Source organism: Simochromis diagramma, unplaced genomic scaffold, assembly GCF_900408965.1.
Source record: "Simochromis diagramma unplaced genomic scaffold, fSimDia1.1 OVJJ01000753.1, whole genome shotgun sequence".
In the NCBI taxonomy this organism is placed as follows: Eukaryota; Metazoa; Chordata; class Actinopteri; order Cichliformes; family Cichlidae; genus Simochromis; species Simochromis diagramma.
The window spans coordinates 7,154,784-7,171,413 of NW_024387523.1; the positions used below are offsets into that span (position 1 = coordinate 7,154,784).

The 16,630-nt window shown below is 41.9% G+C and overlaps 2 protein-coding genes across 4 annotated transcripts; both read left to right on the forward strand.

Moving 5' to 3' along the window:
* The first annotated feature begins 1,112 nt into the window (after window positions 1–1,112).
* s100u (S100 calcium binding protein U) lies at window positions 1,113–8,084 on the forward strand. Its single transcript, XM_040020488.1, has 3 exons — window positions 1,113–1,343; window positions 3,901–4,033; window positions 4,364–8,084. Exons 2-3 carry the CDS (start codon window positions 3,914–3,916, stop codon window positions 4,883–4,885), a joined length of 642 nt encoding a protein of 213 aa, XP_039876422.1. The 5' UTR covers window positions 1,113–1,343; window positions 3,901–3,913; the 3' UTR covers window positions 4,886–8,084.
* Window positions 8,085–10,031: 1,947 nt separating this feature from the next.
* s100s (S100 calcium binding protein S) lies at window positions 10,032–13,255 on the forward strand. 3 transcript variants are annotated; one of them, XM_040019919.1, is made up of 4 exons: window positions 10,042–10,131; window positions 11,415–11,461; window positions 11,802–11,955; window positions 12,151–13,255. In XM_040019919.1, exons 2-4 carry the CDS (start codon window positions 11,448–11,450, stop codon window positions 12,337–12,339), a joined length of 357 nt encoding a protein of 118 aa, XP_039875853.1. In that variant the 5' UTR covers window positions 10,042–10,131; window positions 11,415–11,447; the 3' UTR covers window positions 12,340–13,255. The 3 variants fall into 3 exon arrangements, with proteins under 3 accessions (XP_039875854.1, XP_039875853.1, XP_039875852.1); XM_040019920.1 differs by lacking the exon at window positions 11,415–11,461 and having other exon boundaries at window positions 10,032–10,131; window positions 12,151–13,250; XM_040019918.1 differs by lacking the exon at window positions 10,042–10,131 and having other exon boundaries at window positions 10,138–11,461.
* The last annotated feature ends 3,375 nt before the right edge of the window (window positions 13,256–16,630 follow it).

Genomic DNA, 16,630 nt, shown 5'->3' on the forward strand with positions numbered 1-16,630 from the left:
TGTGCCTCTTCAGCTGGCAGTTCTTAGTGTTACGGTCACTTTGTATTAATTCCAATGTCTAGACAGAGTTATGTGTGCTGGCGAGCTCCCCAGCTGTTTTATAGCCTATAGGCCTGTTTTAATTTTGCCAGAGAGACACAAGGAGGTTATGCTAACTGATTTGGAGAACAATGATCTTTAACTGATTAATAAATGTGACCTTTGTATCCAAGTTACACAGATTGAGGTGCCAGTGTGGGAGGAATGATGCAATGAGTCATCAACTCCAAAGTGATAGACAAAATGAAGTTGGAACACACAAATGAATTGTCTGTATGACCAACTCCCTTTGGTTTGAAGTCCAGAGCGTTACCAGATAGCATTAATGTGAAGGCTTCTTTAGAACTTATCAGCACAGAGCGGGGGATATTTAGTAAGAGATAATCTGTGGCATAAATTCAAAATTTCAAAGTCTCAAAAGCTCTTTCGGGGATCTGGAAAGACTGCTTTACCTCTTCAACCATATTTGCCACCCACATTAGCTTTCCTGCAGTATGTTCAGTAGAGTCCTTCGCCTCACCCTCACATTTCCAACGTGTCAGCAGGAAAAAGAGACGGGCCATTATTTTCAGCCTAATATAAGTTTTATCCTATTCTGTTAGTTTAAAAGAGTTAAAAAGTATTTATTTATTTATTACATTTTTATTTCCGTCAAAGAAAGTGGGTGCGTAAAATTGTGCCAATTGTGTGTTATTCATTGTTTCAATGTTTCCTTGCTATCTGGGAGACGTACAGATGTGTGTCTGTTTCACTTAAGACACATCCTCCCGCAAAATTTTGCAAGATTCTGGCATATCGCTATGCTTTTTCTTTACTTTTAGTGAGTGAAATACTTTGGGAAACGCCTGAGCTGTGTGCAGATGAAGTAATCCCACCCGCCCTGTCTCCTCGTCCCAGCAGATGAAGCCGCTCCAAGCCACAAGCCTGCCTAGTTGGCGTGAAACTGAACAAATCACACATGACGTGAAACAGCTGGCTCGAGAGCCAAAGATAATTCCAATAAAAACCGAGTATAAGTGTTTTGATACACTTTCACTCCCTTTTCACGAAAGTTGGGGTCGCGCTCTTGCACATTCCCAATTCTCCGCTCTCTCTCTCTTCCAGGTACACGCCCTCTGACTTGTGAAGGGGGAAAAGTTTTAAGGACAGGAAAAAAAAAAAACCTAAATCACGGAAGAGATTCTGCAGTCCTACTAGTTTGGCAAGTTCTCTGGGCGCAAAGCAGCGTAGAAAGGTGGAGAAGAGGGCAGAAACTCAAATTTGCGCACATTTGTACACTTCTCTTGTCCCGCAGGCTGTAAACGGTGAGTTAAAAGGGTATTTTTTTGGCTTATTTTAGTAATCTCCTCCGTGTATGCAGCTTATTTGCTCATCGGGTTTTTTTTTGCCACGTTTCGATAAACTCTCGCAAGAGCCATCCCATGAAATTTGGCCGCTGTCTGACTGCGGGACGGTTTCAATGACTCGACTCTACCGAAGTTTTGAGCTCACGTTGCACTTCCATAAAAAGAAAAGTAAATCATTATAGTTAGTGGCTGTTTTGCTTTCATGTGCGTTTACATTTTAGCTTTTACAGACTGTGTGCGGTTGAAGCATGAGCTCCTTTTCTTGGAAAATATATTTGATATGATTAAGGCAGATGCCGACCATTTTGCCAAATGCCTATAAAAAATTAAAGTAACTCTGAGTGACAGTATTGGGCTTTAACGTGACACATCAACCAGGCATCCGGGTCGCGCGTAAAAGTGCATTTTTGAGCGATTTTTGGTGGCGGTTTTTACACCTTTGCGCACAATATGCTTTTAATCGAGAGGCCCGTGAAGGCGGCAGTTTATCTTGCTGAGTGGAGTTTTGTATAGTTGTGTCTGTCACTTGTGACAATTTTATTTGTTTTGGCTTAAACATTTAAAACTAGTCTACTTGTGGTATTTGGGATGAGTCCTGGAAAAATGCGTCATGCTTGTGGACGATGTGGATTCAACATTGTCTGAGTTTTCTGTATTTGCAAACTTGGAAGAAAGACAATGACTGCGCGCTGTATTTTACAGCCACAACCTAACTTGTTCCTCTCTCAATATTTAATGCCACACTAGCGGTAGTATTGTCATTACTCTGCGCACCTACCGTATCACATTCGCCCGTTTGGAAACGCAATACTCAATCCTCTCTGGGCTCTGGAGGGAAATGGGAAACCTCTGGTTGTAGGCCTGTATATTTAATTATTTGCGCAGTAGTTTTGGGGCCTTTAAGGCAAATAGCGGGGATTAATGTGCCTTCTCTCCCGAGTCCAACAAGGTGAAGCTCTGACGTGAGATATTTGTTTAAAATCGTGCGCGCTTTTAGAAGCTATTCAAGCAATACTGACTTACGGCAGGTCGTAGGTAAACAATGAATGTGAGAAATGAAAGAAATGTCAGGCTGTAAATAGAAGAAATGTATTTTGAGTAGGACGCAGTTAAGCAGTTAAGGCTCTTGTGCATTCAGGCTGTGGAGGGTGTGTCACCAGCGGAGGAAGAAGTCCCCTAAAGTTCCTAAAAGGCCCGAGTTTGTTTGTTTTAGCATAACAAGAAATTAACAGTCGATTTCTTCATCCATAGCTGGGCAGTTTAAAACTGGTGAAACTAATTTTCCTTGAAAATACTTACGGACACACACACGCTTGTTTGTAACTTTATTAGGCCACTATTGTTCAGTGACAGCTGTTTTGACGATCAGAGATGTGCTCACTCGCCTGCATGCAAACGTGTGGTTATATTGTGCGCTCTGTTGTGGCACAACAAGGTCAGACAGATACAGAGCAGTAGGTCAGCTGCAAGTGTTAGATTTAAAACACTCTATGGTGTCAAAGCCTGCTGCTATTTAACATATGCTGAGACTAACACTAGCACCATAAACTTCAGGTGGGTGTTGTAAAGTGCACAGACTTTAGTAATTAATTATGTTAATTTTCTGCATGACAGCTTCCTTGTTGAAACAAAGAACAGTTTGTTTCTGTTTTGTACTTTGCGCTGCTACATTTGAATTCTGAAGTTGACATGCAATATGTTTGCCTTAAACATATCTTCTCTCTGCGTTGGGGCAGACTAACTCGGAACTGGCCTGTAAATTCCTGTCTAAGTGATTTCAACAGGCAGCAATGGATGGAATTTCTGCAAACATGTGTCACCTATTGGCATGTTAAACTTGGGGAAATGCCTGTAGACTATATGAACGAGTTTGTAAAGATCTAAGGTCCTGATAGTCTCTCTGTCAGACTCCAAACATCTGCAAAGGTTTTAATGTATAGGAATTGGCTGCTGATGTGTAATGAAAGAGTGATAATCCACAGCAGGCCTAATTGTCCCATTTGGTAGCATGAAAGGGGGTAACAGAGTGAAAACAAGAAAGAGACAGTAGCAGGTAAGAGAGAGGCAAGTACAGCTGGCAAGGTAGCAAAAGCAAGACAGAATGAGGGAGAGGGGGAGCGGGAGAGAAGCGCAAACAGGGACTAGGTAATCCCTTAGGTAATCTGAAGCCCAGTCCCCTCGGTAGCTTCAGTAGATCAGATGACCTATCAAAGATCAGAACTTCCATTGTGTGTTACAGCTTGTCTCTCAATCAGACTCCCTCTCACCCTCTCCACTTATCTCACGTCACCATCCCTCCCTTATTGGAACTCAAGGCTCAACACCTGAAACAAAAGGACGCGCATGGAAATGAGGAGATCCTCTGTTTCATTTTCCACTGCATGTGCCTATTACTGCAACACACTTGAACCACACTGTCTCCATGCAACTTCCCTCAAACAGCACGCAACAGTGATTATTACTATCTAAGTATCTATCTATCTATGATCATTGTTTTTATCTCTCCCTTTTTTAGAGAGAGAGAAGTCATGGAGAGTGCCATTCAGACCATGGTGAAGGTCTTCCTGAAGTCGTCCAAAGGAAGGGAAAGTCTAGGGAAGAAAGAATTCCAAAACCTTGTCTCATCCCAGCTGGGAAACATCCTCACGGTTAGGAAATCTTTGTTGAAATCTCAGAATTGTTGCTTATATTTGGATTATGTAATCATCTTCCACAAAAGCAGACAATGGTGTTGTGTTAGCCCTGGCCAGCCTTAACCTGTCCAGATTTTTGAAATGTTAACTGTGAACAAATGTTGCTGTAATATATAGCCAGTACATGGGAAAAGTGATCCGGTATGATGAAATGACACGGATCAACATTATAATGTAAACGGAGCTACTGATAGAGGGCCATTTACTAATCATGTATGGTGATATGACCAGTAAGAGGTGAGGTAGAGTTACTAATCATCATGATTGTATGTGCCTACTATTCAGGACACAGACAGCAAAGAAGCGATAGACAACATGGGTAAGGGGCTGGATAGCGACCAAGATGGCAAGGTTGGCTTTGAGGAGTTCATGAAGCTAGTCGGCTATGTGGCCTGCTCGCTGAGTGAGCAACGTTCGCTCGCCAAAGAGGAACCTGCACAGAATTCTGCATCTGCACAAGTGGCACAAAGCGTCCCCAACAAGGACGATCAGAAGCCCAACGCGAACGAGGAAGCGAAGCCCGAGGCGAACGAAGAGGCAAAGCCAGCAGCAAGTGCTGAAGTGAAGGTAGAAGCAAACGCAGACGCAAAGGCAGAAGTAAAGGTAGAAGCAAAGGCAGAGGGGCAGACGCAGCCGGAGGCAGCAAAGGATGCAGCTGTGTCTGCCACAGCTGCAAAAGCAGGAGAAGCGGCTGTAAAAGCGGAGGAAAACGTGGAGGAAACGGTAAAGGTGGGGGAAACTGCAGACAAGCTCCCCGCTGCTGTGAAGGAAGATGTGGAAAAGAAGACAGAGGAGGCGACCTCATAGGGGACAATTCATCCTTCACAACAAAAAAAGAAAAGAAATCACACTACACACATTCAAAACACTACACAAAGCACAGCCTTATCAATGTTAAAACGAATCGAAAAGCCACTAATGATTTTTTTTTTATGTTTCAAACACAGAACTTTGAAATAAAGCAATATTGGGAAAAGTTAAAACACTACAAGACCAGCTCTAAAAAAATAACAAGATATTCCTTTTTATAAGATAATAACTGTCAGTTTATTGCTTTGTACTACTAGTTACCACTATGTTCTTATGTACAGCATGTGCATCCCACTATATAGCACATTTACCTCATTATGATAATATACTATGATAGCATGCAGACGTACGCTATCCCGTGCATGCCGTGTCCCTGTGAAAACTTTGCTGCACACGTGACCAACGCACCACTGCCAACGAGACCTTTAGCTTAAACCCAAACCTGTGCTTCCTGCACAGTTGTGCCATGCAGTCCTTTGGGTCCTTGGTAAAACAGAAGTAAATTACATCTTAAAGGAATAGTTTGACATTTTAGGAAATATGCTTTTGAGATTAATAGCCAAAAATTCCTATACGTTAGATAGCTTTGATTTGACTAAAAATAACAACACGAAACATCTGCCAGCATCCCTAAAGATAAGAAATAACATTTTACAACAACTTTTTTGTTTAATAAGTTGTTCGCATCTTTTTAGAACAAAATACATTGATCATATCTGTTATTTAGTGCTAAAAGAGGGTAGCTGTTTTCCTCTTTAACTATAATTGATTTTCCATACAGACCCTAGGGTACTATTTTTCTTCTCTTCCAACTCTTTAAAGTGTATTTCTGAATGTGTCAAAGTGTTCCTGCATTGGGTGCATGAAAATCTGACAGTACATTTTTACTAACATTCTCGTGCTATATTTCTGATTGAGCATGACAATAAACAGAAGTGTTTTGCTGATGCTTTGCATTACTTCAGCTTGTCTTAACTGTGGTATTGGCCTCCTTTAAACCTTCTTCTTCTTCTTCTTTCTCTTTCAAGTCTGCTTCACGGGCTCACTGTGCTGCAAAAGTTAACTTCATCTGATGTCTGCAGCGTATTCTCGTCACTTTTAGTCTGCCATAAATTAGGAACTGGAAGATCAGGTGTGACCTTTGGCTAAATAATTAAGGTTCAGGGTTGGAATCCACACCAAAGGGCCATTAAGTGGCCAAAGGGGAGCCCAGATGAGCCTCATATGAGTGGGCTGGTCACTAGAGGGGCAGGTCAGAAAAGACGCTCTTGTAACCTAAGTTGAAGAGAAGAACATGATAACTAAAAGCCAAGAAGTCAAGCAGCCTTAACAGGTGTCACTTTTTAAAAATTAGTGCCTGTATTATGTGTATTTGAGACAGCAGGTCCTGCCTATTTAACCCTTAGGTGTTGGGCGGTTCATTATCAGGAGTGATCACTGGCAGCACAGGACAGAGGAGGAGTGACAAGCAGAAACTTGACCTCTGTTTTGGAGGCTTTACTTATAGTTGTTCATCGTCGTGGGTGTTTTTTTTTTTTTGTTTGTTTGTTTTGTTTTGTTTTGTTTTGGGGTTGTTGTTTTTTTGCTGGTTTAGGCACCGTTTGTTCATCCCTGTGTGTTTGTCTGTCAGTCACACTCTCATTCTGTTTAAAGACCCCGTTTGACCTGCAACTGGATCCTTGGGCATTAGGCATTGGGAAACTACTGGATTAGGCATTTGATGGGTAACACACCCTGGGACACAAACAATTACATGAAAGTAATCCCGGGCTCCAGTGAACCTGCCTATCAGACGAGGTGGTAGTGTCAAAGGTATCATTGTCAGAGGTTGTGCTTTTTTTTTTTTTTTTTTTAAGCAAAAAAAAAAAAGAAGAAGAAAAAAAGAATACTGAGCCATCAATGTGTGAGCTTCTGCAAAAGGCTAATAATGAGATGTTGCATGCTTTTGGAAACTTATTACCATTTTATTACCATTATTGTGGCCATTATTTAAGTTCTACATGGCCTCTTTATAATTGACTATTAAGCCTATACATAACTCTTATCTGGACCACTATGGAGATAAACTTGAAAGTGTACTTCTTTGTCACATTATATGCAATTTGTTAATTACAATTTAATGATTTGCAAATTGTTTCATCATCAATAATGCACCCATGAAAACAAAAAGGTTTGTGTTGCAGGCCTGCTGTGTTGCAGGTCTGTGAGACCAGCTGCAAAGTGCTTCAGGCACACACATTTTGGGCAGCGGACCAAATGTGTACCTTATGTACTGTTAGAGCACCTGGCACCGCAAACCGCTCAACAGCAACACGGGCAAGACAAATAAGCTTTCAGTCATGTGACCGCCATGGCTCACTGCGACACTCCCATTGTAAATAACCTCATTTACACACTCTGCTCAGACTTTATACTCACAGTATGCTACATTTCCCGCCACAGTTATTATTAACACACTTACTGAACAATCGGGGCTTTTTACACTACGTTATGATTTCTTTTAATAAAATACGTATAATTTTTATACTGCAAATACATTCTGGTACTTCCTATGACTAATAGAACCATCATCTCTTAAATTGCTGTAGTCAGCTTCCTGTTTAACTTGCACTAACAGCAGATGCCGTGTTTTTGAAGTGAGCATACCTGGGTTGCACATCATCTAACAAAGGTAATATTTGAATCTGATGACCTATGAGAGCTGCAGCCTCTTTCAGAGAGCTTAAACTGTTTGCAATGGCAGTGTTATTATTCTGTCCCTTAGTGCAAACCCCACCCAGCTTTAACTCATGTAGATTAAAAACATGCTGGAACTGAGCACAGCAGATTTGCAGTGGGGATTGTTTGCCGTCGTGTTTTTGTTGCGACACAATGAATCTCATTCATTCTGAGATACAGAAGATGAAGATAACAGCATGCGTTAAGGATCTCCAAAGTGATACACGTACGAGTGTACGAACGTGTGAGTCATAATGTTTGTGATTACGGGGCCATTCCCAGGGAACTGTGCAGGCTTTTATCACTGTGCATTAATGCAGTCCTGCCAAGTACAGCAGTTGGACTTATTCAGGTCCACTGACCTGTACAGTAAACTTTATTATGCTGATTTTTTAACTTCATATGTAACGCTGTATCGTTTTGGATAATTTTATGTAAAGTGTAATGGCTAACATTGAATAAACTGTGACAATAACAAGTTTTTGTAGATTGTTCAATTAAAAATCCTGGTGTTGGTGTTAAGGTTTTTACAAATCAGGATGTAAAATACCTGAAAGTCAGTAACGTAGAAGCTCATCTGACTGATGATGCACCACAACTTACAGGTTAACATAATCTGTGAAGTAAAGAAAGTAAAAACATCACTGCATGGGTGTTTTGCACAAGTGTGGCCATGAGATTGAGCACAATTTGGATGAAGATCCATAAAGTACAAGAAGCTGAAATTCTGTTGAATTGTTAAAGGGTAACATGAGCTAAAAATCTATCTATCCATTTTCTATCATTTAATGGTAGTCGTCAGTAAAAGTATTCTAATACAACCTCAGATGAAAAGCAGCACATGACAGATTACACAGTTTCATCATTTATTCAAAAGAAATTAAGCCAAAATGCAGAATCAGTGAGAAAAACTAAATACACCCTTACTGCTTCCAAAGAAATTAAGAAGGAAAGTGTTGGCAGAGTGCCATGAAGGAAAGACATGAGCAATGATCTTAAAGAAGCATTTGTTGCTGCCCTTCGATCTCAGAAGGCGGTACTTTGCCATTCCCAAACAGGTTTTTGTCCATCATTCTACTGTGAGAAAGATAGGTGGAAAGACAGTTGTCAATTGTTCCAGGAATGGGCAGCCCAGCAAATTCACCCAAAGGACAGACCATGCAATGCTTAGAGACTCTGCAAAACACCCAAGAGCTGCACTGGAGACTCTACAGGTTTCAGTTAGCATGTTAAATGTTAGAAATTAGAAAAGACTAAAAAAGTGTGGTGTTTTGGAAGAGTTTCCAAGAAAAAACTGTTTTAAAATGAACATTGCAGCAGAGCTTAGATTTGCAAAATTGCATCTGAACAAATCCCAAGGCTTCCGAAACAGCCTTGGACAGACGAGACCAAAATGGAGATGTTTAGCCATGAAGCACACCTCATATCAACTCTCCTGCACGGTGGTGGAGGGGTGATGATTTAGGCTTGTTTGGCAGGTGCAGGACCTGGGCAACTTGCAGTCATTAATTTCACCATGAACTTGAACACTAACTCAGCAAAATCTCCAGTGTTAAATTAACACTAGAGAGTGTCTATATGTCTATATTCTAACACTGGAATATTTCTAACATTTTGAGTTATTTTCCAGTGTTAGAAAATCAGCACTGCTCAGTGTTAGTCTTTGTTAATCTTCAAAACTGACTAGGTTACTTTTAAACATATAACACTGTCAAAAGTGTTAATTTAACACTCAACAGTGTTGTATTTAACACTCAGAGGAGTGGACACATATAGACACTCTCTAGTGTTAATTTAACACTGGAGATTTTGCTGTGAGTGAAATGTGAGGCCATCTGTCTGACGGCAAAAGCTTAACCCAAACTGGGTCATTCAACAAGCACAGCAGCAAATCTACAACAGAATGGCTGAAAAAGAAAAGAATGAAGATTCTGCAATGGACAGATCAAAGTCCCAACCTCAAACTGATTGAAATGTTGTGGCAGGACCTTAAAAGAGCCGTGTGTAAATGAATGCTGGCAAACCTCAATGAACCGAAGCAACGCTGACAAGAAGAAAAATTCCTCTGATAAAGTTATAAAGAAAACGAGTGCTTCAAGTTATTGCTGCTAAAGGCAGGTTATATAAGCTAATGAATCATAGGGTGTACTTAATTTTTTACACACTGCCTCTGCATTTTGATTTAGTCTTAAATATATTACAGTGTAATATATCACACGCTGTTCATCTGAGGCTGTTTTTACATAAATTCCTTTTCATGACTGTGTGCATATGTGATGAAGAGAGGAGGGGAGTTGAACACCTGCGCAGAGAGAGATAGATGTAAAGGAAACTGAAGTAGTATACGTAAGTGGGTGAAGGAGTTGGGGTGGGGGGGGGGGGGGGGGGGGGGGGGGTTAAGGAGGAGGAGGGAGAGGTACAGGTGATATTTAAGCCACTGGCAAACTCTCTCCCCATCCATCTCCGCCTTGGCTCTGTCCCCTGCACCTCTTCAAAGACAAAGGAGGCCCTCCATCAGTACTCAGGTAAGACGGATAGCTTGGATTTTGGACTTTCTCCTCTGTATCCGATGAAAGATTCTTTGTAAAGTGTTTTAGCAGCTGCACAGCCGAAGTAAATACTCAAATGCCGTTAGTGCAGAACGGATAGTGGGCACTCAGCAGCAGACTTGGAAAACAAACTGCGTGAGTCAGTTGGTGATTTTTTTTTGTCTGGACAAAGCACTGCTGGCTTTCCACTGATGTGCAAGCTTTGAGAGGAGCATGACAGGAAATTTGCACATCAGTGAAATATGGAAACAAGCGAAGCCAGTAGGGATTTGTGGCAGAGCAGCAGAGCACTGGTAGGAAAGATAATATACTGAACATACTGGACATACCAAATCTTTTAGTCTCAGCATGTCTTGTTCCATTAAGCTGATTATCTTTTTTTTTTAGACTCAAGATATTTAACGCCATGCATCACTCGATACGGATATTGCTTCATCGTTAAGATAACTTCATACATATGCATTATTACTATACTCACTCCTGTGTCACTGATAGCATTTCCATCTCCATGGCTTCCTTTTGTATTGTGCCAGTCAGTGAGACAGTGACCCCTATAGATTTTCCAGTGAGCCAGCTTTGGTGTCCACTGGCCTCATCTTTTGTCTGTGCTGCCTGCAGCTCTGACCTCTCTGGTACAATGCTCTGCAGCATGACGAGAGGCAATAACCGGTGACTGACATTAACATCCCTGTCTCCTTATGTCAGAGATGATAATTAATAAATCATGCACAGGGGAGCATGGCAGACTGATTGTGCCCTTTGGTGTTATGTGTGGTAAGGATTAGCATCAGCACAGCTCTGCACACTGTTTTCCAGTTAATAGGTCCCTGAACTTTAAACTTTGGGCCAAAAGCTGAATGCATCTTGGCAAGAGTGGAATTGAAGTCCCTCATCTGTATGCACTAGTTAGTGTATATGCTGGCAACTCAGGTTACTTGCCCCCTTAGTTTCTAAATGTCGTTACCAGGCAAGTGTTATGTTTCACTTGTGGTTTCCATTTGAATGATAAGACTTGTTACAGGATCAGCAAATAGAGAGATGTGGTTTACATCGAAACCATTCATTGCTGATGCCGTGGAGTTAATTGGTACATGCATTACCAATTCAGCTTACAACACCGATAACCCAAGGATCAAAGAACAATGAAGCGTGTGCTTTTTTTGTTGTTGTTGTTGTTGTTTTTGGGGTTTGTGTTTTTGGAAAACCCTTCACACTCATGCTTCATTGACAGTGACTTATCTGTGTCTGTGTGTGCACAGTCTCTCCACGAGTCCAGCACAAGAAGCTTCACGATGCCGGACACAATGTGTGTAAGATTGTTCAAAAAAAAGCTTTCCCAAAGCTGTCCTGCATCTTTTCACCCAAACCTCTGAAATGTAAAACCTACTAAGGTTGCACACACACACATACAGTGACCTTAGTAGACTCTGCAATGCATGCAGAGCATTATTAAACCCAATGTTTAGAAATAGGGAAAAAACCTCTCTGCTTTGCTTTCCTTCCTTCCATCCATCCATCCATCCATCAACTATCACTCTTATGGAGGTGGCTTCACCCTTGACTGCTATGTGACCGCACATGCAGCTGGGGCTGGAGCGGGCATTATGTGGCAGAGTCTGACCTCTTTACTTGAATCCCCCTTCCAGCATGTCCAAGGAGCCCAGTTCCAACCTGGAGAGTGCCATGCAGATGCTCATAAAGACCTTCCACAAGTATTCGGGGAAGGAAGGCGACAAGTACACTCTGAGCCGGGGCGAACTGAAGGAGCTGCTACTAGAGGAGCTGGGGAGTTATTTAGGGGTAATTATGTGGTTTGCACACTAACACACTAATACAGTTTACAAATATGCATGATGCAAGTAAAGATATTGGCTCATCTCCTCAGACGCACAAAGAACAAACAAGCCTGTGCAGTTATGTATGCCCACAGACGCACGTGCATGACACCTAACACATTCTTAAGCCTGTCTCTCTCTCTCTGTTCCACACTGACAGAGCTCCAAAGATAATGAAGCAGTTGAGAAGGTGATGAACGACTTGGACGCCAACAACGACGGGGAGGTGGACTTCACCGAGTTCATCATTCTGATGGGCGCCCTCACAGTCGCCTGCAACGACTTCTTCCTGGAGTTCAAAACAGACGACAAACCCAAAGACGGCGAGTCAGCGCAGAAGAAAGATTGAAACACTGCAAAAGAAGGAGGGGGGGTGGGGGGGGCGAGAAAAGTGAGATGGAGAGGGCGTAAAAGAACTGTAAATCAGCAGAGGAGATAGAGGACAGAAGTGCAATGGCTTCTCTTTTTTTTTAATCTTATGCAATATGTAAACACTACAGCTACACACGAGGGAAGAGGTCCAGCGCTTTAGTTTATGGTTTCACAGAACACGGAGCATTCAGGAGGAGTAGTGTTTTTCCTTCTGCAACTGTTTCTCATACCACAGCTTATCCGGAGCTAGTTGCACTGTTCTCAGAGCAGTGGCTAGTTTTATATACACGACAGGGTTAATTTCAGCTTCTTCTAACTCAGATTCAGCAGTCACTTAGGTTTAGTAAGGCACGGGAAAGACAGGAAGTTTGGGGATGTTTGAGAATGTCTTGCACGTGAATAACTTGACAACATATATTTAGTCACAGAATAAGTTACAGATTATACCAGATTGTACTCAGTCTTGAAAATATTTATGATTTGTCCCCTCTCTTTTGCTTTTGTAATCTTTTCAAAATATTAAACGTGGCATTTAACCAAATATTAAGCGTGGTGTTTGCAGTGTCACGTACTTGAAAATATAAGCGGACTCTTACAATGCAGAAGTACAAATCTATAATTTGTCACACACGTGTGGCAGCTGGAAGTCGAGTTGAATATCAGCAAACTGTGAGGCTGTGGTTGAGTGTAAGCACTGACATTTTGTGAGTACTGCTTGTCTGTGTGTGTGTGTTTATGCATGTCTGTGTGTATCTGTATATTGGGGATTCCCACAGAGTAAACTGCTCTGGCTCACACATCCTGCCAACAATATCCTGCAAGTCTTGTTCCACTAGATATAAGCTGACCCAGATGTTTGACTTGGAAGTGCAAAGAAAACTTCTTCAAAAGAGGAAGACAGAGGGAGGAGAGAGAAAAAAGAGCGAGTGTGAGGCAAAATAATGAGTGCTTTTGTGCATATGCCTGTGTGTGTGTGTAAATGAAAAGAGGGACAGCAAAGCCAGAGAATGGATCCAATTTATGAAATACATCAGTCAAGTATGTAAGTTGGAAAGTGGTGGTATAATCACAGAGGAATGCTCAAGCTGCTGTGACTGTGAGCACACTAACTGTCCCTCTCACACGCAGGCACACATAGATCAGTAAATCAACACGTCCTCTTCCACCTCATTGGCTTTTGCAGCTGCTTGTCACTTTTAAAATATGGCTGGAGAGGGAACACAAAGCAGATGAATTACATTAGATCCTCTCCTTTCAAACCACTGAGGGATTTCACTTGGAGGTGTAATTGTGCTTGGACACTGATGAGCTTAACTACCTGCTCTTCTTACCTTCAGCAATATTAAGAAACTGATTCCAGGTCAGCAGTGCGTCAGCGGGCGTGGCTTAAGCGATCCGCTTTCATTCCTCTGCCCTCTGTGTTTTCCAGAGGTGTCCTCTGGTTGGTCGGTTTGAATATTTGAGCTCGAGGTGCGCAGCCCGCAGACAGGTAATGATTTCAAAACAACGCGTGTAAATGTTAACCCTGTTTTGGCCCGAGGCAAAGCAAACAACCTTTTATGGCTGTTAACGGTCTTGTTTACTGCTTTTCTTGTTTCATTCCAGAGCAATGATTAGTTTCAACGACTTGCAGTGAGGAAAGTAAATAAGAGAAAAGTACAACACACACACACGGATCTAGCAGTCAAGGGGGGGAAAAGGAAAAAGAAAAAAAACAGATCATAACAGTGGACCTAATTCTGCAGAATAAAATTTGTAATTCTAGTAATATTTTCCCTCTATGCTGCACATTTCAAGGCTTGGCTTCCCAGCTGTCTAGCTGTCTTAGACTAGAAACTGTTTTTAGTGAAGATCTTCACTGAATTCTTCCTTTTTTGCTTTGAGCAATTGGGTTATTCAGTGTCAGGGAAACTGCCTGTAAATGTTTATAGTCACTTCAAATAAAAACACTCTAAAACTCCTTCAGCTAGGAAGGGTAGAAAGATAAAGATGTTGAGGGTGAGAGCAACAAGGTGCAGGAAAGCCACAATTCACATGTGAAAAACAGGAATTTAGTTTGATTTGTTTGTCACCTGAATCTAGTGAAGCAAACTGGTTTGTCAGCTCTGCTTGCCTTTCTGTACAAGTCTGAGATACCAAGTCAAGTCAATCTGTAACACACATGGAGGGCACACGCCATATATTTTACTTGGGTAAAAGTGCAAAATGACTTCCAACAGGCCACTGGTGTGAATGTCTCTGATCAAACACTCAGAAACAGACTTTGCCTCAGGCCCGATGTCCTCTAGTGGAGCTGATCGGAATTTGCCATTGAATACCAGAATTGGTGCTTCAACCACTGGCACCCTGTACTTTTCACTGTGAGAGCAGGTTCGCTATGAGCACATGTGACAGACAGGAAAGGGTCTGCCTGTAAGATTGTTCAGCATGACCAGTTTGGTGGTGGGTCAGTGATGGTCTGGGGAGGCATATTCATGGAAAGACACACAGACCTGCCATTAAGGTATCAGGATGAAACCCTTGGACACACCGTCAGATACTACACTGGTGCAGTGGGTCCTGGGTTCCTCCTGGTGTACAACAATGCCTCATGTGGGAGAGCATGCAGGCAGTTCTTAAAGGATAAAGGAATTGATACCATTAACTGCCCGCCACATTCACCTAACCTAAATCCACTAGAACAGCTCTGGGACGTTGTGTCTCGGTCCATCCAATTCCACCAGGTTGCACCTCAGACTGTCCAGGAACTTTCCCAGGAAACCATCTGTTCTGTCATTGGTAGCATGCATCATTGTCAGCCATTCATAAAAGCAATAAAATTTCAGCAAAATGTACTAGCCTGCATCATTTTCAATTTGATTTTCCTGGTGTCTTTGAATTCAGGCCTCTGTACGTTGATAATTATCATTTCCATCAAACGATAGGGCATCCTTTCACTCCTAACCCATTATTGAGTCCATGTCACTATAGATATCCAGCATTTTTTTCCTACTGGGATTTGTCTTTTTAAAGTTTTTCTTTAATTTTTTGAGCAGTGTACTACTAAAGTGTAAAATTCTTAGAACAACATGCATCACATAAAAAGTACTTTTCCTAACTCTGCAATTCTGTCTTATACGTATATTGAGAGCAGTCCTGGGTTTGTCCGGTGAATTGTAGGCTTGTAGCTGAGGTTTATCAGCTTTGAATCAGGGTGAGACAGACATGCTGCATGAGTTATGCTTCGGAGCAGTTACTTAATTCTCAGTCAAATGACCTTTTCAACCACACGGGGATGAACAACAGTGCGGAGACATCCTGCAAACAGTGTCTAAGAGCACGCCTGACCTCGTGAGGTGAGCTGATTTAAACTTAAAGACAACAGTCTCTGCATGGCAGGTGCATCCTGTGTGAGGAGAGGAGACGAGCATTACAAAGCCAGGCCATGTCACTGGCACAGAGCCTGAAGCATCTGATAAGGACCTGCAGGAACACTTCGGTTACCAACAGAGCAGGTCAAGCGACACCCAGATGTCAAGCCACCCTGTCCATCAGGCAGTGAATCCTGAAGCGATCATGTCAGGCTGTCATGCAAGCCTGAGAGGGGCTCAACGATTGCATGACAGCCCTGACGGCACTGATGTGAGAGCAAACTAAAATTAGTCATTCGAGTATACAGTAGCATGGGTGGCTCCAGGTCTATATCATTTGACGATTCATTCTTTTCCAGGTGTATCTCCCTCCCTCTCGGGTAGAATTTGAGAAGGCCTGCTTTCCTCCGCTTCATGAAATCCATCTTGATAGAAGACCGCAGGGAGACCTTATGGGCGCAGCACAGTGCCAGAAAGAAGTCAGCAAGCAAGTGGATTACATTGATAAAGAGCAGGCTTTGTTAGTGAAAAGGGCATTACCTCAACTTCTGAGGTGCTTTTTGTTTCTTTTAATTGAACTTCAGGAATTTTTTATGCTTTTGCATGACCATTTAAATTCCAATTCTTACTCATAAAAATTCTGAAATAATCTTTAAAAGTGTAATACAAACCACCAACTTGACCACGCACACACAAAGAGCACTTTAGAGTTAAAGCTAAGAAGATCAAGATGGAGACTGATGTGACTAAGTTGAGGTACAAAGGTTGAAAACACTGTACTAAATCTTATAAGAAAGATTAAAAAAATAATATTGCTCACAGGGATCATTTTTCTGCAGATTGACATCTTTTACTTTTGTTTCTTTCAGTATGTTTTGTTGATAAAGCCTCTATTTCTATACTCTTGCATTTATTTCA